This window comes from Ovis aries, chromosome 6 (assembly GCF_016772045.2).
Source record: "Ovis aries strain OAR_USU_Benz2616 breed Rambouillet chromosome 6, ARS-UI_Ramb_v3.0, whole genome shotgun sequence".
Classification (NCBI taxonomy): Eukaryota; Metazoa; Chordata; class Mammalia; order Artiodactyla; family Bovidae; genus Ovis; species Ovis aries.
Window position 1 is genome coordinate 26663158 of NC_056059.1, and position 21236 is coordinate 26684393.

Genomic DNA, 21236 nt, shown 5'->3' on the forward strand with positions numbered 1-21236 from the left:
CAGCCGCTGGAAGGAATGTGCTCGTGTATGCCAAAGCAGAAGAGTCCCAGACCTTAGGGGCTTATTGATGCTATTTTTGCTTTTTTTTTTTTTTTTTTGCTGTGTGAGTTGAGAGAAAAGAAAGTGAAGCTTGCCAGGTGGCACACACAGGCTGCTCTGCGCTGCTGGGGAAAACCACAGGTACTCCTGAGGTTTATGGGTTTGAAACCCTCCTGGAGCTTTGCTTGCATGTTCATATCTGCACATGTGTAGAAACCTCTTACTGGAAGAAACAGTAACACTCAGAACATAGTCCTTGATTGCAGAACCCTGGAAAGAAATGACTTAAATTCCAGAGATTATTGAATGCATGAGGTGCTGAGGAGATGGAAGCTGGAGGGAAGATGGGCTGGTTTTTCACATCCTGACTGAGACATACCAGCGTCTTCTCAGGTGGTGCTAGTGGTAAGAACCCACCTGCCAAGGCAGGAGATGTAAGAGAGAGGAGTTCGATCCTGGGGTAGGGAAGTTCCCTAGGAGGAGGACACGGCAACCCACTCCAGTGTTCTTGCCTGGAGAACCCCTGGATGGAGGAGCCTGATGGGCTACAGTCCATGGCGTCACACAGAGTCGGACACAGCTGCAGTGACTGAGCGCACGCACACAGACATACCAGGCCGATCAGACCCCTGACGGATGAGCCCTCACAGGGACTGGGACATGGTTTAGGAACGAAAGTCACCCGGGAGCCGTGACTCTCTGGTGCCCAGGGTGCCTGGCCGGGTTTCTAAGCGGCGGCGGTGCCCCGGCCTGGTTGAGGTGTGTAATCTCGGCCACGTGGCGGCTGACCTGCACCCGGCTGCTTCTCTCTGCTCTCTCCTCTGCTTCACCGCTTCTTTGTACTCTTGGCTCCCACCCCCTCGTGGCTTCTGCTTACTCCTGACCTCTCTCTCCCTTCTGCCTTTACTCTGAGCGCCTTTCAGGTGACTTCCCATTTCTTGAGAAAGAAGGTTGACTGGCAGGTCAGTTCCTCCCACCTCCTTAAGACATCATCCTACGTGGGCATGGCTTTCTTGGAAGTGGGTCAGGCAGGCCAAGTGCCAGAGCAAAATAGATTTCTCTCCAAAGCTGTTGGTTAGAGGCCCCTCCAGCATGCTTCTATAGCAGCGGTCCCCGACATTTTGGGCACCAGGGACCGGTCTCATGGAAGACAGTTTTTCCATGGGATGGGCTGGGGCCGGGGGATGGTGTGATTCAGGCAGTAGTGCGGTGATGGCGGAGTGGCACAAGGAAGCTTTGCTTGCTTGCTTCTTGCTGTGTGGTCCCGGTTCCTGACAGGCCGTGAGCCAGGGACTCTGTTCTGTAGCATCCGCTGTTATCCTCTTGGTCCAGTTTAGTAGTGATGAAATGATGATGCTGATCAACTTTGATTGAATTCTTATTATTTACCAAAGACGTAGCCTAATATTTGAATTTACTTGGATTATTTTCTATATCCTCATAGTAACCTTATGATGTAGGGTACCATTTCACAGGTGTGGAAATTGAGGTTTAGGCAGGTTTGGTACCTGAACCAAGATCACTCAGGTAGTAAGTAGTGTAACTGAAATTCAAGACAACGTAGTCTTCTACGTAGTCATCCTCTCTGTCTGTCCTACATTTTACCCTTGTCTGTTGTTCAGTTGCCAAGTCGTGTCCAACTATTTGTGACCCCATGGGCTGCAGCACGTCAGGATTCCCTGTCTTTCACCATCTCCTGGAGTTTGCTCAAGTTCATGTCCATTGCATCAGTGATGCCATCCAGCCATCTCATCCTCTGAGGCCCTCTTCTCCTTCTTATGTCTTTCCCAGCATCAGGATCTTTTCCAAGGAGTCAGTTCTTCACATCAGGTGGCCAAAGTATTAGAGCTTTAGCTTCAGCATCATTCCTTCCAATGAATATGCAGGACTGGTTTCCTTTAGGATTGACTGGTTTGAGCTTCTTGTTGTCCAAGGGACTCTGAGGAGTATTCTCCAGCACCACAGTTCGAAAGCATCAATTCTATGGTGCTCAGCCTTCTTTATGGTCCAACTCTCACATCCATACATGACTACTGGAAAGAACATAGCCTTGACTTTACAGACCTTTGTTGGCAAAGTGATGTCTTTGCTTTTTAACACACTGTCTAGGTCTGTCATAGCTCTTGTCTGAAGTGAAAGTAGCTCAGTCGTGTCTGACTCTGTGATCCCATGGATTATACAGTCCATGGAATTTTCCAAGCCAGAATACTGGAGTGGGTTGCCATTTCCTTCTCCAGGGGATCTTCCCAACCCAGGGATCGAACCCAGCTCTTGTCTATAGACTACCCTTTTTCCTGGATTCCAGGGGAGATTGCAGGTGAGCCAGGGAGCTTGAGTACAGGGTGGTTTGTGCAGAAGGAGACTGGAATGCTCTCTGCCACACCCTAGAGTAGGCTGGTATGAGTGGCTGGAATTTCAGTCTCCCTTGTAGGACTTCCCTGGTGGCTCAGACGGTAAAGCGTCTGTCTACAATGTGGGAGACCTGGGTTCGAGCCCTGGGTTGGGAAGATCCCCTGGAGAAGGGAATGGCAATCCACTCCAGGACTATTGCCTGGAAAATCCCATGGACAGAGGCGCCTGGTAGGCTGCAGGCCATGGGGTCTCAAAGAGTAGGACACAACTGAGCAACTTTACTTTCCTTCTTTCACTTTGTATGGTGACAGATGTACATCAGTACATTTCTTGTTTGTTGACTCTCTAAACTTCCGCTATAATGATATTGCCTCAGCTGTGTTCCATTAATGTATCTTATTTCTTAGACACCTATTGGTCCCGCTGCTTAGTTCTGCAAGATACTGTCTAGTACTTCGGGGATAGTGGAAATCTCCTCTTTTCACTGGTGAATCATCACTTGAAAGCTCCAGATTGATACACCAAGAGCTAGGTATCTTATAGCCAATTTGTGCACTGGCTGATTTGCTGAAAGTATTTGTTTCAACTTTTTTAATTGGCTGCTGTTCATTTTGTCTTTATAGCAGCACTTTGTTATGGTCAATTTGTTTTTGCTTCTGCTGCAGCAATAGCTGTAGACTTGGAGATGACTGAGAGTCACAAGAATATAGACACAGGTATAGATAGTATGGGCTTCCCCGATTGCTCAGTTGGTAAAGAATCCGCTGACAATGCAGGAAACCCCGGTTTGATTCCTGGGTTGGGAAGATCCATTGGAGAAGGGATAGGCTACCCACTCAAGTTTTCTTGGCCTGGAGAATTCCATGGACCATATAGTCCACAGGGTTGCAAAGAGTCAGACACGATGGAGCGACGTTCCTGCAATGGGGGAGACCTGGGTTTGTTCAATCCCCGGGTTGGGAAGATCCCCTGGAGAAGGGAAAGGCTACCCACTCCAGTATTCTGGCCTGGAGAATTCCATGGACCATATAGTCCACAGGGTTGCAAAGAGTCAGACACGATGGAGCGACGTTCACTTTCACGTAGATAGTATGAATATGAAGAATTCTTTTGAATGCTCATTTACACTAATTTTTCTTAATATAATCTTAATACATTAACAGGCTTCCCAGTTGGTGCAGGTGGTATAGAACCCACCTACCAATGCAGGAAGCGTAAGAGAGAGGGGTTCAGTCTCTGGGTTGGCAAGATTCCCTGGAGGAGGACTTGGCACCACACTCCAGTATTCTTGCCTGGAGAATCCCTTGGACAGAGATTTGCAAAGAGTCTGACATGACTGAAGTGACTTAGCATGCATGCAGTGTATTAACAAAGAATATGTATATAGGGAATCCGTCTATATTCTTGAGACTGCGGTATTTGAATATATTCTTCTTGTGACCTGCAGTCTTGGTCTCTGGCTTTCTCTCTCATTCTGCCTCTTTCCTTTCCTGTCTTTGCCGCTGCTGTTCAGATTTTCACCTTCACATCAGCCATCACAAATGACTAAAGGAGCAAGTACATGCAGACAACTACTCTGCTTCTCACCCATTTATCCTTATGCCAATTAGATCCCACTTCAGAGGATATTTTCTGAGCTTACACACAAAATCTAGTGCCCTTGATGTCTTTGACTCCCAGGGCTTTGCTGCAGGATACACACAGGAGGAAGAGGTGGACTTCCTAGTGGGGTGCACATGCAGGCTGTGTGTGGTGTTCTCACATCAGCAGTAGTCTGGGGTGCAAAGGAGGGCGGCCAGGTAACATTTTGTATCAGTTTATTTTTTTCAATAAGTTTGAGTTTTAAAAAGTTGTTATTTGAACCCAAGGACGGAACACTCAAGTCAATATGGAGAACTAGAGCTGAAATCATGTCCGGATTGTCGGTGACATAGACAAAACCTAAACGTTCCTTCCATAACTGCTTGTTTCATAAATGATGCTGACTTGATAGTGAGTCAACATGAATGAGACTATTTACACTGACTCAGTTGCTGTGTGGACTGGAAATATCAACTAGCTGAGGAAAGGTATCCTTAAATCTAACACCTTCCCATCCCACCTCCCGTCTGTTCCTCACTCCACCCCCAACACTTTTTTCCAGTGTAAATTGGAAGCTTTAGTTTTTGTGTTTTTTTTTAATAAAAATTCAAATGTATAAATTTTATTTCTTTTTTTTTTCCTTTTTTTTTTTTAAATTGAAGGATAATTATAATACTGTGTTGGTTTCTGCCAAACATCAACTTGAACTAGCCAACCATAGGTATACCTATGTCCCCTTCCTCTTGAACCTCCCTCCCACCTCCTACCCCATCCTGTCCCTCTAGGCTGTCAAGAGCCCCAGTTTGAGTTCCCTGCATCATACAGCAAATTCCCACTGGCTATCTATTTTATGCATGTTAGTGTGTATGTTTCCATGCTGCTCCAGAGAGCCTTAGTTTTGGTGGTGCTTGTGTGTGTGTGTGTGTCTGTGTATGTAGCCATACATGCAGCGATAAAGCACAGTGTTTTCAGTGCTTTGTTTTGTTGTGTGGAGCTCCTCAGGTACAAATCGGCTCCAGATAGAACCCGTTTGTGCAGTCATGGAGTCTAAGGATCCTGAGTGACTTGCAGAACTCATGGTCAGGCCAGGATCGAATAGCAGCAGGATTTCTCTCCCTACTCTCATTACCCGTTTCTCGCTGCAGACTGACTTTCTCTGCAAAGTGAAAAACACACAGCACGGGGCTCCAGAGTTGAACCTTTTATAGCTTCAGCCACTAGAGACAGATATTTATTCTAAATCCTGGGGTTGAGAAAGGGGAATTTCAGGCTTTCTCTCACCCAGAGAACTCTTGAGTAGCTCATGGAGTGGGTTTGGGAAGAGTGAACCTTTACAAGGAGGAGGAGGCCCTGTTCCCAGAAGAACAGGGCGGTGCCCTCTTCTAGGTTCCTCGAAGCCTAGGTGTCTGCTGCCGGCGGGCTTCCACATTCCTGAGGACTTACCACGAATCTGAATGTCTATTTTAAATCCCTTGGCTGACTTAACTGTAATCTTAGATTTTTTTTTTTTTTCCCTTCCGGCGGCTTGTTAACTACAAGCTTGAATTATAATTATTCTTCAGCTGGCATGTTCTAGCACTTCTTCCTCATTTGTCAAATTGAGCTTAACACAATCAAAAAGTCCAGGGAAAGACCCCGTCTTTAAGACAGCGGGAGGCTGAGCTGCCCGCGGCCCATCATTTCTGTAATCCTCGGCCTTTGTGGCCACGATTAAGATCAGCTCCCCTTCGGTCGCTCTGTGTCGTTAGGAGCGGTGCGACTGCTCTTTAGTGACTATTTGGAGGCATTGCACAGGTGGAAAAGTCTTTTTTACTTGTCTCCATTCAGGTAAGCCATCCTAATCCTAAGGAAAAGAAAACTGGGCGTTGACTGCCGCACTTTGTGTTTAAGATTTGAGTCAGTTTCCAGCAGATAACTACCTGGAATTCATTGAAAATAAAGTTCTTGGTCCTCTTTTCTGTCCTTTGCAGAATTTTATTTCCTCCATGCTCTCAGTATCTGGCTCCAGCCCTGTCTTTGGCCACAATGTAGGATTAAATGAGTAGGATCTGCAGTCCAGCTTGGGCCCCAAATGATTGTTGTTTCCATGGAAACAGTTGAAGGCCTCTCAATTAAAACTGCCCCTGCAGGCTGGGGAATCTAAAAGTATGGAAATGAGTTTGTCTGAGAAGCCAGATTCTCATATTCCAAATTAAACCCAGAGAGGACAGTGCCCCAGGAATCCACTGACAGTTGGGATCACACTTTTTTTTTGCCTTTAAGGGAGGGAATGTCTTGGTATTTCAGGCCCAGGTGTGTGTATGTGTATATGTGTGTGTTGGGTTGCTTGTTTTGCCGAATTCCCCAGATAACTGTCCTTGTTATCCACGGAGCTCTTTGTGAACAGCCATGGATCACCAAAGAGAGTTTGGGAACAATCTGATCTTTGCTCAGACTCTAGTGTGAATCACAAACAACAAGCCCATTAAACATGGATGAAATCATAGAATGGTCTTAAAGTTGGAAGGAACCTAAAGGTCAGTAAGTCCCTATTTCCCCTTCACTTGAGAATCCCTCCTGGAGTCCTACTGACGGAGGTTCCCAGCTTTGACTCCCCCATGAGGGGAAACACCCCCATGAAGGGAAGCTCTCGTTTCTCAGCCAGCCTTCTCCAACCCATGACTGGAGACCTGCTGGCATTAGAAAGGTCTCTTTATGCTGGAACTGACATCTCTTCCTGTCTCTTCTAGTCTTGGTGCCAGGTAAATTGAATCTACTTCTCCCATAATTAAGTTGACTTTATAAAGTGTAAGAATGTTATCACATAGCCCCAAAGCCCTCTCCTCTCCTGGCTGAGTGGGTCTGAAACATCAGGACCTGAAGTATTAACACTTACGTTCGTAGGCATTTTGAGGGGAGAGGTTGATTTCTCCCCATTGCGTGACCCACACCACTTACTGTCACTTAGATTTTGTCTGACTTCTCAGCAGTTTTTTTCCCCTCTCCGCATCGTTTGTGTGGGTGGACAATTGGTTATGGTATTTCTGTGTTTTCCTTTTTCCCTGTGGAGTACTCACAGGTCAGAACTTGGAACTCTAAGAAACACAAGATTGGATCAAACCATTGGTCTATGCAGTTTCATGAAGGGTGTGGTTGCCTTGTATGATGTCACCCCAGACATTAGTGAATACACCCTACATTCCTAAGTGTTTAATAATCTCTCAGCCCTTCATTTGAGACTTTATTTAAACTCTGGCCTTTTTCATAAGGTTTAATTGAACATTGGAAGAGTCCTTTATGCCTCATGTGTACTATTATTACATTCTATTATTGTCCTTAAGGTGATCCCTGCCCCCCCCCCCCCCCCCAAGAAACAAAAACCTTACAAATTCTCTTGTTCAACGTTGCTGCAACTTTAAAATGGGTTAAAACATCAAAACCCTAAACTCCAGTGTTGATTAGTGCTGACTGAGAAGTGCTGGGAAGCAAATACATAGCTTCCATTTGGTAGACAAGGATTATTGAAGTAGGTATCCTGTTCTGGTTCTAAAAAAATCAGTAGCTGTGAGACCTTCAGCAAGCCACCAGACCTCTCTGTTTCCATTTTCTTCAAGTATAAAGGGAGATGATTGCTTCCTATTCTTCCAGGTTGTTGGGAATGCTTTGAAAACAAATTGTTTAATTTTAAAGGCTTTATAGCAAACTATATCATGGTACTCTGGGGGTATTTTGAGAGCTCAAAACAAATTTAATAAGAAAAAAATATTGATGATATTGGATATTTAAGACTCATAGACTTCCACAGTTTCAAAATAACAGTAGCTGGCCTCTATAAGAATGAATATTAAATATATACCTTCCATTATAAAGAAAAAAAATCTCGTATAATTTCTAACATAGATTCTGGGTGGTATTTGATATGATATCACACTTAAGGAATAAAAGACTTCAGTAAAGAAGTGGTATTATTTGTGGAGACATGAAATTACTCTGGGTTCTTTTGGCAGGAGAATAAACAGGTTGCAAGCTGGGGAATAACCTCTGATTTGTAAGTCATTTAAATCCCAGTCCTTAAAAAAGGGGGAGTAAGGAAATACCCTAGTAACTCAACATGGGCAGCCTATCAGTACAAATCACTCAAGTGGGCTTTGGGGATATGAGCTTGATGGGATCTCCTGAAAGTTCAAGGGTAGGCCTGAGATGAGTTTTTCCCTGGAAAACTTTTAGAGTCTTGGGGCTGGGGCTGGCTGCCATGTTAGCTTTAAGACTGCAGCTCTACCCTTATTTTCCTGAGAAATGCCAAGGGCTCGGAGCTGGCTCTGGTCTGGCAGCTGCATGCCCCGGGGCTTTAAGGGTGACTCCTTTTGGGTGTTGAAAGGTGTTTTTCCTACACATCTGGCTTTTACTCAAGACCACTTGTATTTGGAGATACGGAAAGCAAAGGTAACAACCGTATCTTTTCCATACAGGGTCTGGTGACAGTTTCTTGGGATCATGTCTTCGCTTTATATAGTTTTATCAAAAATATGAACCCATCTAGACCTTGGAAAGAAAGTAGTTTTTCTTCTCTTTTTCTTTTCTTTTCTCTATTTTGTAGTGTTTCTTGACGTGATGTGATGTGATCAGATCCCCTGTGAAGGTTTTCCTGGGGTGGGGCAGAGAGAGACCACGGCAATCATTTTTTCATACTGGAAAACTGACCCTGCCTCCTGATGCCCTGTTGTGTGTCTGTCCAACAGGGAGTTCTGTCCAACATCTCTTCCATCACCGACCTCGGCGGCTTTGACCCGGTTTGGCTCTTCCTCGTGGTGGGAGGAGTGATGTTCATCCTGGGATTTGCTGGGTGCATTGGAGCTCTGCGAGAAAACACTTTCCTTCTCAAGTTTGTAAGTATCATACTCCACTTACACACCGAGAGCCAGACCCTCATCTCACATCAGGAGGACACCCTGTCGAGGCAGGAGTGAGCCACAACCAAAGGCACTGGGAATACTGTGGCCTGGGTAATGCTTCTCTTTTAGGAGAGCACTTTGGATACCCAGCACCACCCTCCTCTATCCGTGTGCCTGCGTGCTAAGTTACTAAGCTGTGTTTGACTCTTCGCAACCCTGTGGACTGTAGCCTCCAGGCTCCTCTGTCCATGGGATTCTCTAGGCAAGAATACTGTGAGTGGGTTGCCATGCCCTTCTCCAGGGGATTTTCTGGACCCAGAGGTTGAACCCATGTCTCTTATGTCTCTTGCATTGGTGGGTGGGTTCTTTATCACTAGCACCACCTGGGAAGCTCCCTCTACCCGTGGCTCCTTAGTAACATCAGCACCACCATGGAGGTTTTGTACATAGATATCACAAGTTTGCAGTCCAGCCCCGAAAGTAGCTTTAGGACTAAAGTAGGCCTGTATACGTATCTAGTTTTCTTCTTTTGGGTGATTTTTGCCCCCTCTTTTAAGCGCATAGTCAGTAGAAAGCTGACTGACTTTCAGGTGGTCGGTTCAGAGAAGCCAGACATAAACACAGTGGTTGTGACCTGTCCAGATTAAATCTGTTAAACAGTAGGTTCTGGTGACTATAGAGAAACAGTAAACGCACACTTCCTGTGTTCTCTGCTAGTGCAAGGGCCGCCTTTGTGTGACCAGCATAATTTTTCAATCGCTTATAGGATATTTGGTGTGATCTGTTCGCATGAATATTTTTGGAGGAGTTTGACTCAGGGGTAGATAAGTATTAAAAGTCAAGAATGAAAAGAAAAAACCTCTTCCTTTGGAGATTTCTTCCATAGGAGATCAAAATGGTATGTGCTTCCCTGTGTGTCTCTGAAGTCAGTTTGGTAGGTGTAGTCAGTGGTCAGGAGTGTACCTGTCTATCCGGAGCTTGGCATTCTGGTGGGTGTCTGTCTTATGGCACAACAGCATCCATATTCCTCTTCAAGAACAGAAAAATGAATTTAAATTAAAAAAAAAAAACAAAAAACAAAAAACCACCTTTCCATGATGAGGGGAGACCGTGGGACTTGGAGAGATCTGCACTGGTGTTCCAGCCGCTGTCCCTGGCTCCTCCGCTCCATCTGCTGACGCAGCATCGTCTAGGGACATGCTCACCTAAAACAAGAGCATCAGCTGGAGCTGGTCCCAACAGCCATGCTGCCTGAGACTCCCATCTTAGCACTTTCACCACGTCGCCTCTGGCATCTTTTCTTGAATTTCCCTAAGAAAAGCAGACTCAGTTTCATCATCTGTGCCCCCAGGCTAACTCTTTTTGAATTTCCGCGCCTCTGCCTCAGACAAGGTTCTGGAAGCTGTTTAACTTGAAAGTTCATATAACTCATGCTAACAGGGAAAAGCAAGGATTGCTTGGTCCTGTGTACAATTTAATGAGCGCTTGGTTCTCTGTTCTTAATATGTAGGTCTGTGTTGCAAGTAAAGACTATTCCTGCAATGTGAGAGAGCTGGGTTCAATCCCTGGGTTGGGAAGATCCACTGGAGAAGGAAATGGCAACCCACTCTAGTATTCTTGGCTGGAGAATCCCTGTGGACAGAAGGACCTGGCGGGCTACAACCCATGGGGTCACAGACAGTCAGACGTGAACTGAGCGACTAATCACAGCACAACCACATGTTGCAAATAGTTTTACACACACACACTTTATTCCCCACCTAGTCTTGATATCTGGAGTCCTCAGGAGAGTTTTGTCCCTGATTGTGACCTACCAACCCACCAGTCTTCTTGACATGAGATAATTCTAAATGTTTGAGCTCACCTCACTCAGCTTTTCTATAGCCTCAGTGGCCTCAGATCATACTTACTGCTGGCCACTGTTTTATCAGTGTTTATCTTTTCCCCTTTAATGTGATTTACTTGCATATGGTTTAGTTTATAAGGGTCGTATCTTTAGTAGATGTGATGATTTTTGTAGTTGAAGATACTAGAGTTAACTGAACAGACAGAAATACATACATTTCTCTAGATTAGCATCTTAATTTACGAAGTCCCACATTGAAAATGAAAAGAATTGTGTAGTTTCTTGTTTTTTTTTTTTTTTAAGACTTGGAGAATATTTTAAATGCCCTCTCTCTCCACTTAGTACAATCAAAACTGGCCTAGAATATGCTTTGAGCGGGAGCTGTGACAGAAGTAGGAAGTAAATATCAACACAGCTCCAAACAGCCTCAAAGGTTGGATGCCAGAAGGCTAAGAGAACTGCTGAGGGAAATCCAGGAGCTGGGAGTGGAGCTTCCTGGTTGACTGAGGCCCTGAGATGAAGCCTGTGCGTCAGTCTCTGCCCCATAGGAAATGGGGGAAATTAGCTCACGGCATCTGAGGGAGGCAGATTTCTGCCAAATACTTGAGAATTTTATTTGGACTCAATTTCTGATTATGTACAATATGATTCATTATGGGAAAACATACCAGAGTGACTGGAAAGTGAGCTTACCTCTATGATGGAGCAAGGACAGACATCTGATTAATACCTTTGCATGGCCTCTGGTTTGCCTGTACACACCTGTGCACCAGCTATGGTTTTTCTCATTCCTATAGTGTGTTATCTGTTATATTTACATGTGTAGAGTACTCCCTGATAAAGGAGGGAGTCGTTCTATGTGGTGGGGTAGGCACTGTGTGAAAAAGTGATAGGATTTTTTTCCTCTCTTTTTTCTAGATTGAGGAAAGCTTACTTTGAAATTATTGGTACTACTGACGACTGTTAAGAGCTGTTTAGATTCCTTTTCTGGTGAACTCACCAAGGACCGATAGCCAGGAGCTCTGTGGAACCTGAGGGGCTGAGCTAGAAGGCCTAGAACTGTGGCCTAAACCGTGGGGTCTTAGACTTTGGCAGGCCCTTCTTTCTTCCTTCGAAACCCTCCATCCCCTCCCTCTTGCCCCTCCTCCAAGCATTTTGGATAAACACTGTCTAATGTGGAAAGACCTGGCCCCACGGTCCTCTGCGACCCCCAACCCCAATCACAGAAGACTGTGGGCTCTTTGGGGGCAGGGCTGTGGTCCTACCTGCCCTTGACTCTGCAAGACCCACCCAGGCCAGGGCCTGCGCTCTCGGGGGCCATTCAGTAGATATTTGTTAAATTTAAAAAAGCATTTTTTTTTTAATTTTTGTAAGCAAATTACGACACTTTCTTTGCACCCCTAGCCAGTGTGTTTTCCTCTCCTGAGCGCCTTGCTGTCTGCTCGCTGAATGCAGAGACAGCGGCAGCTTTTGCACCTTTGCCCCTTAGCCACTCAGTGAGTGGCAGGAGCCCAGCAGAACGGGTGGCCCCAGTGTTACCCTCTCTTTCCTTGTCACCAGAAGTTTACCCTCTGGTCCTTTACAGCTTCATTTCTCATAATCCGTTTGAGTGAAATAGTTTGCAAAGGGTGAGAATGTGGGGGTGGGAGGAGGCGGAAAGAAGCATGGGCGTGAGCGGGATTTAGATATGACTAAGATGAGGCACTTCTGGGTGTTTTAGATGAAAGGGAAATTTCTCCAGATTTATGGGCAATGACCGTGTATCCTGTGGTCTCCAGCCTTCCTCTTAAATTCTTATTGTCTACGTCAGCCAGAAGTCTTCCTCTGGCTGTGTGTTGATGTTATTTAAAATATCACGAGCCTGGTGCTGCACAAGGGAAGGCTGGCATGGCTCGCATTCCCAAGAAAGTGCTCAAGCCAGTGGTTTCATTTTATTTTCATGATGGGAAATTTTGTTCGTGTCACAGCTTACCTCCTCCCGACCCCCTACTCCCCACCAACTTCCTCTTTGAGCTCTTCATCTAAGATGAACACATCTCCTCTTTTACCCTAGTAGCAGGTGCAAAGGGGAATTAAAAAAATGGTGTCCTGAATCCAGAAAAGGAATATATTGCATCCAGAATCAAGGCCACAGTAGCAAATGACAGACAGTCTTTAAAAAATTGGGATAATTTATCTTTCAACATTACAAAAGCTTACCAGAGGTAGGGGCAGGTCATTGTTCAAGCGTCTGACAAGTGCATTAATCAGGAGAAACTCATTAGGCGTTAATGTGGGTCTAATGAGAAATTCCTATTATCCATGTTTGCTTATGGGCTTTGTTGGTTAATTACCAAAATGGAACACCAGAGCCCCTAAAATGTGATTATGAAATGATTTTTAGAAATTCTTTTTTGGAGTGCAATACTCTATTAATGAATCTTAAGAAATTGAAGGTTATCTGCTTTGGGCATGGGTAATAACCCAGTATAATTACAAACCTTTTTAGAAGAAACCATTTAACTATATATGACCAAAAATAGCACTTATAACTGTTCTCTCTGTGTCTTTTGTTTTAGTTTTCTGTGTTCCTGGGAATTATTTTCTTCCTGGAGCTCACTGCTGGGGTTCTGGCATTTGTTTTCAAAGACTGGATCAAAGACCAGCTGTATTTCTTTATAAACAACAACATCAGAGCATACAGGGATGACATAGATTTGCAGAACCTCATAGACTTCACCCAGGAATATGTAAGTTTAAATGTGGCTTATTTTCAGGTTGAAAGCCTTCTTGGAAGGATGAACCCAATGAATGTTCCTCCTGGCTTCTGCGTCTGCCAGTTGCAACCTACCTCTGACTCTTCTGCATGTTTTTTTTTTTTTTTCATTTGTTCGCTTGTTTTCTAACTTGCTGTATAACTTACATGATTTGTATTCTAATGGGAAATGTCTGATTTTTCACTTATTCAGTTTCTACTAAGAACAAGGAAGAAAACTCTTAGGCAAAGAGGCTATCATCAAGGGTGCTCACTCCTGTCAACATTTGAAGACTCTTGTTTTGCTATAGGTTTACCCTCTCTTTTGGCGGAGGGGAGGTTAAATGTGGATTTTTTCTATTCTTGGTCCCCTTCCTGGTCATTCCCCATGCTTCATATCTCATAATAATGTACTTAGCGATAGAATATTTATCCACCAAGTTCCTAAAATTATGCCTATCCGAATACCTGAAACTGAAAACTGAGAAACTTCTAAGCCTTGGTGACTTGTCACGAGTGAGTAATCTATAGAGTAGAGCTGCCTCCCATTCTAGTTTCTCAACGTGTCTGTGAGACGGTGGCCTCTGTGGTGCAAATGAGACGGCAGGTGCCCTGTTCCACTCAAAATGCAACATGGTATAAACAGGGAACCAGAAGACACACAGCAAGTGCCAAAATCGCATCAGCTAAGGGACCTTGGGCTAAAAGGACCTTGAGCTGTTTCCCTAAGAGTAAAATGGAAATAATAGTAGCCACTGTTAAACTCATGGGGACATTCTGACACTAATAAGAGGTACACGGGTTTATATTAGGCTTCAGGTGTTATTGTCCTGCAAACTGACAGCCTTTACCTGCATGCACTGAAAAGCTAGATAGGCAGAGCAGACCTGATCAGCTGTGTCCATTGACATTCATGTATGTGTCGTGTATGTGGTGGAACTGGAGGCCAGACAGAAACTCGGTGGGCCAGTGGTCGTCTCTTGGCTGGCTGGTTTTCCAGAGTGAGCTGGATCCCTTTGATAAAGGGAGGAGAGGGCTGTGTTGGCGCTTGCCGTGGGGGAGGCCCCCTGCCCTGATAGGCACTCAGAAGTGAGCTGAATTGTGCTGGTTTTGTTTTATGATGCAATGACTGTCCCGGAGCCTGCTGTCCCTCAGGTGTGAAATTAAGCCCTGATTCATTTCCTCAGCAGACTTGACTGTTTTGTTGGGTCATAATGGATGCAAGCTCACACCTTGCCAAGTATTATTGCTGACTAGTTTGCATGACAGATCTGATGGAGCTTTGTAGGCCAACTGGAGATGTACAACCCAAGCCTTCGGAGGATCCAATGAGCTGGAAGAACATGCGGATACACGTTCTCTTGAAATGCTGTCTGCTTTATATTGGAATTCTGTTATTTCATGTGATTTCACTTTTCTCTCTTGGATTTTAATACTTTGAAGTAGCTATTGATCTTGAAACCCTTACGATGGTCAAGGCTTGATGTTTATTTAACTCAGAGAAGTCGAACTGGGCCAGCATGGGGGAGTGTCAGAGGGACTTTTGATGGAGCCTCCCTGGAATCTAGCCTTAAGACTCACTGAATTTAACAGCTTGTTTTATTATATTTTAACTGATTGCAGTTTTTAGGTTGAAAATCTAAATCCATGCTCTTGTTTTTAAAAATTCAGAATAGAAACAGATGCAGAAGAAAAAGTATGCCTTTCAAACTTGGGGGGTGGTAATGGATATGTTCACTATCTTGCTTGCAATGATGCTTTTATGATGTATAAGTATGTGAAAACGTACCAAGTTATACACTTTAAATATGTGCGTTTTATTGTATGTCGATTCTATCTCAGTAAAATAGATAAAAACTGTGTAGAGATGGAAATTTTTAAAAGAAGTAAACCCATGGATCTCCTACCACAACCCCAGTTGCCTCCTTCAGACACTGCTGCTGCTTGCTGTCCTTCTAGAGTGTTCCTTCATGGACTTGAACCAAACAGACTTTGCTCTGACTGGGCCCTGCTTGTACAATCCTTCCCTGCCCTTCCTCCACCTCCCACCATGGGTCCTGTGGCTTTTTTGGTCATCACCAGCACAGACTTATACTACACACCTTCAGCCTTAACTCAGAAGCTTTTACGGTGGCCCTTTAGGTTCATCTTGGTTTAAAAGTAAAATTCTGGGCCAGAGAGAAGGTTAGAGCTGGCAGAAGCTGGGTGTGGGTCATTCTGCCAGGTGGAGCGTAGGCACCTGGTCGCTGCCAAGTTGAGATGTTCTAATTCTCTCCTGTTTGCTCTAGTGGCAGTGCTGTGGGGCTTTTGGAGCTGATGATTGGAACCTAAATATTTACTTCAATTGCACAGATTCCAATGCAAGTCGAGAGCGATGCGGCGTGCCCTTCTCCTGCTGTACTAAAGACCCCGCGGTAAGTGACTGCCAGAAACCTGCTGGCCGCGCGTCACACCGACAGTGTGTATGGGATGAGCGGTTTCTTTTTTTTCTGGAAACCTCTTCTTACCCACCTATTCCTAATTGTAGCTCCTCTTGCAGGGGGTGGGGCGTTAGAGCTCAGATCATCTCAATAGGAGTAATCCTATATATATATATATATATATATCTGTGTTAGTTGCTCAGTCGTGTTCAACTCATGCCCAACATTAATTTAGCGGTGCATGCTGGTTCCTGTTCTAAGCCTGTGTGCGTGTTGGCTCATTTCACTTTGGAACTTTCCCGCTGGCAGATACTACCATTATCTTCCCTTTTCAGGTGAAATCAAGGCCCATGGAGTTTAAGTAGCTTTCCCAGGTTCGCACTGCTGGCGAGCAATGGGGCCGAGCCTAAACTCAGGCAGCTGCCCATATTGCCTGTATTCCTTCCTCACGAGAAGGATGGGCTTGTACGGAAGCACTGCGTTGCTTGGGGTTAGTAACCCTTTTCTTGCTGACTCAGCTCTGAAGCAGTCCTAGGAATAGGAGAGGAGTCTGAGACAAGCGAGCACGAGACCACTGCAGGAAGACTGTGGCTGCCCACACTCTTGGCCAGAACGGTGACAGTCACTGCAGTTTGTATTTTAGGAAAAATTATAAAACCTGTCCACAAGCCACCCTCTTTACTGTGGGTTTGATTGTATTTTGAGTCAAATTATTTGTCTGGTATAGTGAATGTGACTCAGTCTAGTCAGACTCTGCAACCCCATGGACTGTAGCCCCCCAGGCTCCTCGATCCATGGAATTCTCCACGCAAGGATACTGGAGTGGGTTGCCATTCCCTTCCCCAGGAGATCTTCCCAGCCCAGGGATTGAACCCAGACCTCCCTCATTGCAGGCAGATTCTTTTGTCTGAGCCATCAGGGAAGTCTGATACATAGTATGGCTTAAAGTGCAGCTCCCCAGCTGTATATAAAAGCCAGAATTGAAGGTTAGAACAGTAAATGTGAGAGAGAAGGTGCCCTTGGCCTTTCCTTGCTCCTCAGCCTCTCTCTGACCGGTCAACCCCCCGGTGTCTTCCCCCAGACCCACCCTTCCCTACAAGGGACAGGGCCACATGAGTGCTGATTTCAGTGGCTGGTTCTCCCCTGCAAGGTGGGTGGTGCGGGGCTCTTTAAAAGGGGCCATTGTTCATCTGTAAAAACACTGAATTATTATGCTATGCCCCTGAAGCTAATATAACATTGTAAATCAACTATCCTTCAATTTAAAAAATGAAAAAAGAGAGAGAAAGGGACAGTGGTCTCAGGTAGCAAAGGAGAACTTCCCTAGGCTCAGCCTGGGCTGTTCTCTTTGTCTGAAGGAGACTGAGAATCGATGAGGACTGCGCTCTGGACCCTCCCCTGGAAAGCCAGCCTTCCTCACCAGCTCACTTCTCCTTTCCCCTGGGAGGACTGGGAGGCAACAGCGCACCCAGCACAGAGCCCAGGGCGCCCGCCCGCCCAGGCAGCAGGCACAGCTGCACTCTGTCTGTCTCCTGCCTCTGCCCTGAGTGAATATTCCAGCAGAATTCTGAAGATTCTCAGAAGATGCCACCCCCACCTTTCAATTGCAGATCCTTTGGGACGAGATGTCTCATTCCATAAATGCTAAGCTAGTAAAATCCACCGCATGCCCTGCCGAGGAGACGCATAAACAAGCCTGAAACAGCAGGACCCACATCTCTTCTCAGGCCTGTGAGGTGTCGGAGCGCCTATCCACACACGTGTGGTCAGGGCATTGCTTTTAATTATCAGAATTACTTGTTCTCGTGGAAAAACTGTTTAAACAATACACAAGTGTATGTATTGTATCTTAGACACTTGGTCATGTTTGACACTTGTGACCCCATGGACTGTAGCCCGCCAAGCTTCTCTGTCCATGGAATTTTCCCGGCAAGAATAGCCTGGAAAAATGGAGTGAGCTGACATTCCCTTCTCCAGGGAATCTTCCTGTCTCAGGGATCAACCCTTGGTCTCCTGCATTGCAGGTAGATTCTTTACTGTCTGAGCCACCAGAGAAGCAAGTATACTAGTATATAGATTCAAAAATAGAATTCCCCACTGGAGAGCATAAATGGAGACAATCATTATGAAAGTCACTAGAAGAAACTTTTAACCGTGGTTTTTGTCTGTCTCCAGTTCCCTAAACCCATAAGCTTCTTAAGGTTATCAACTTTGAGTTCAGAGACTCCCACATAATGGAATTGCTAGTCTTTCCGATATTTCCTGAGTCTCAGTTTTCCTCATTTGGAAAGGAAGGAATATTTAATACCTCCTGAGGATGGTTATAATAATTCTATGGAATTTTGTGTGAAAGTGTTTAACATGGTGCCTGGGACGTCTGTGTGCCCAAATAAACATTTTGTAACCAACATTTAGCAGGGATCTTCTGCTGACCGTGGATGGACTTTCTGTCTGACAAGAGTGAGTTTCAGTTTTCTCTTTCTTTTCTCCACCAGGAAGATGTCATCAACACTCAGTGTGGCTATGATGCCAGGCAAAAACCAGTAAGTGGAATCCCATCTTGTCGCTTAGCATGAAGGGTGTTGGAGGAGCTTTTGAGTTCGCGTGGTGACGCTGTGCTCTCCTTTCCTCTGTGAAGGAAGTTGATCAGCAGATCGTAATCTACACGAAAGGCTGTGTGCCCCAGTTTGAGAAGTGGTTGCAGGACAACCTAACCATTGTGGCTGGCATTTTCATAGGCATTGCCTTGCTGCAGGTAAGGTGGCTGTCCCGGAGATGGTGCCCTGGGGGAGCCCTCACCAGGACAGGGGCTTTGCTCTAGTCCCTGCACATCACAGTTGTTAAGACACCTCAGAGGGCTGGGGAACACACCTCAACTCTATTTGGTTTGTATTTTGTTAAGGCTGTGATGTTAGATGCTACCATCCTGAAAGACTTTAGGGAACCGTTCTTCCTTTACAAGATGGAAAAATTGCTGGGGTCACTAATTGCCTACTGGCTTTCCAGCGTTTCCATGGGGTTAGTGATGTGGCATTGTGACAGCTGATCAGACAGGAATGGTCAGATGGAGAGCCTTGCCCAGTGGCCCAGGCTAAGGCTTTTTGGAGTTTCTCAGACACTCTGTGCTCCTTTCTCTCTCTGGATCATCTTTCCAAAGTGCTGGGAAGGAAAGGGAGCACCCACTTTTCCTCCTGGGAAGCCCCAAGAACTGGGCTTTTCTTTTTGTGGAGATGTGATACTTTCAACAGAGAGGGCCACAAATGAGGCACAATGATTGAAAGAAATTAAAGAAGACCTGAATAAATGGAACGTCATCCATTGTCACAGATTGGAAGATTTAATATTGTGAAGGTGGCAATACTCTCCAAGTTGATCTACAAGATTCAGTGCAGCCTCTGCCAAAATGACAACTGGCTTATTAGCAGAAAGGGACAAGCTGATCCTACAATTCATGTGGAAATTCAAGGGACCCAGAATAACAAAGCACACTTTTTTAAAAAAAAATTTTTTATTTTTACTTTATTTTACTTTACAATACCGTATTGGTTTTGCCATACATTGACATGAATCCACCACGGGTGTATATGCGTAAAAAGCACAAGATTGGAGAATTTATACTTCCCAATTCAAAACTTATGACAGAGCTACAGTAATCAAGATAGTGTATACTGGCGTATGGTTGGACATATAGTTTAGTGGAATGGAACTGAAAGTTAAAAAAAAAACCTCTAGTCTATGGTCAGCTGACTTTTTTTGACCAGAGAACCAAGACCATTCAATGGGGAAAGAATGGTCTTTTCAGCAAATGGTGCTGGGTTGTTTATACAAAAGACTACATTTGGATCCCTAATCACATATAAAAATTAACTCAGAACTGATCAAATACCTAAATGTAAAAGGTAAAGCTATAAAAGTTTTAGAAGAAAGTATAGGTGTAAATCTTTGTGATCTTGAATTAGACAAGTGTTTTCTTAGATAGGATGCTAAAAGCACAAGCAACCAAAAAGAGTGGATAAATTGGACTTCATCAAAATTAAAAACTTCTGTGCTGAAAAGGATACAATTAAGAAAGTGAAAAGAAAGCCCACAAAATGGGAGAAAAAAATTTTGCATATCAGTGCATCTGTTCAGGGTCCTGTGTATAGAATATATAAAGAACTACTCAACTATTAAAAAAAAAAAAAGACAAAGCCAATTTAAAGGTGAGCAAAGGATTTGAATAGACATTACTCTGAAGAAGATACACATTAGCTCTTTGTAATGACATCGTTAATTATTAGAGAAATTCAGAACCACAATGAGATACCACTTCACACATATTAGGTTGGCTATGATAAAGACAGACATTAATAAGAACTGGTTAGGATGTAGAGAAATTGGAACCCTCAAACATCACTAAAGGGAATGAAATGGACACAGTATCTTTGGAAAACAACTTGCTAGTTCATGAGAAAATTAGAGTAACCATATGACTCAGCAATTCGGCTCCTAGGTATGTATGTGCCCCAAAGTACTGAAAGCATGTTTACCCAAAAACTTGTACATCGGTGTTCATAGCAGCATTATTTGCAATAGCCGAAAAGTGGAAACCATCCACATGTCCGTCATCTGATGAATGGATAAACAAAATGAAGTTTGTCCATATAATGGAATATTATTCAGCCATCAAAAGAATCAAGCTACTGTTGCAACATGGATGAACTTTGAAGACGTTTCACTCCATGAAAGCAGACCAACAGAAAGGCTGTGTATTATAGGATTCTATTTATATGTCCAAAATAAGCAGATCCACAGAGACAGAAAATAGTGATTTCTAGGACTGCCAGGATGAGGGGGATGGTGGGCTGACTGTCCCAGGGTACAGAATTCCTTTGGGGGATAATGAAAGTGTTCTGGATTCAGATAGTGTGGTGATGGTCACACATTTTCATGAATGTGCTGAGAATCACTACATTGTACACTTTAAAAGGATGAATTCTGTGGGATATGAATTCTATCTCAATTTTGATCCCACTGCTGGGCATACACACCGAGAAAACCAGAATTGAAAGAGACGCGTGTACCCCAGTGTTCATCGCAGCACTGTTTACAATAGCCAGGACATGAAAGCAACCTAGATGTCCATCAGCAGATGAATGGATAAGAAAGCTGTGGTACATATACACAATGGAGTATTACTCAGCCATTAAAAAGAATACATTTGAATCCGTTCTAATGAGGTGGATGAAACTGGAGCCAATTATACAGAGTGAAGTAAGCCAGAAAGAAAAACACCAATACAGTATACTAACGCATATATATGGAATTTAGAAAGATGGCAATGATAACCCTGTATGTGAGACAGTAAAAGAGACACAGATGTATAGAACAGTCTTTTGGACTCTGTGGGAGAG

The 21236-nt window shown here is 44.5% G+C and overlaps 1 protein-coding gene across 1 annotated transcript in view; it reads left to right on the forward strand.

The window, feature by feature from the left end:
* Positions 1-21236, forward strand: part of TSPAN5 (tetraspanin 5) — a 187206-nt gene that overhangs the window by 159688 nt on the left and 6282 nt on the right. The window contains exons 3-7 of the mRNA XM_004009684.5: positions 8691-8837; positions 13248-13418; positions 15712-15837; positions 18339-18386; positions 18482-18598. Coding sequence (XP_004009733.1) covers positions 8691-8837; positions 13248-13418; positions 15712-15837; positions 18339-18386; positions 18482-18598 — 609 coding nt within the window. The remainder of the gene's footprint in view (positions 1-8690; positions 8838-13247; positions 13419-15711; positions 15838-18338; positions 18387-18481; positions 18599-21236) is intronic.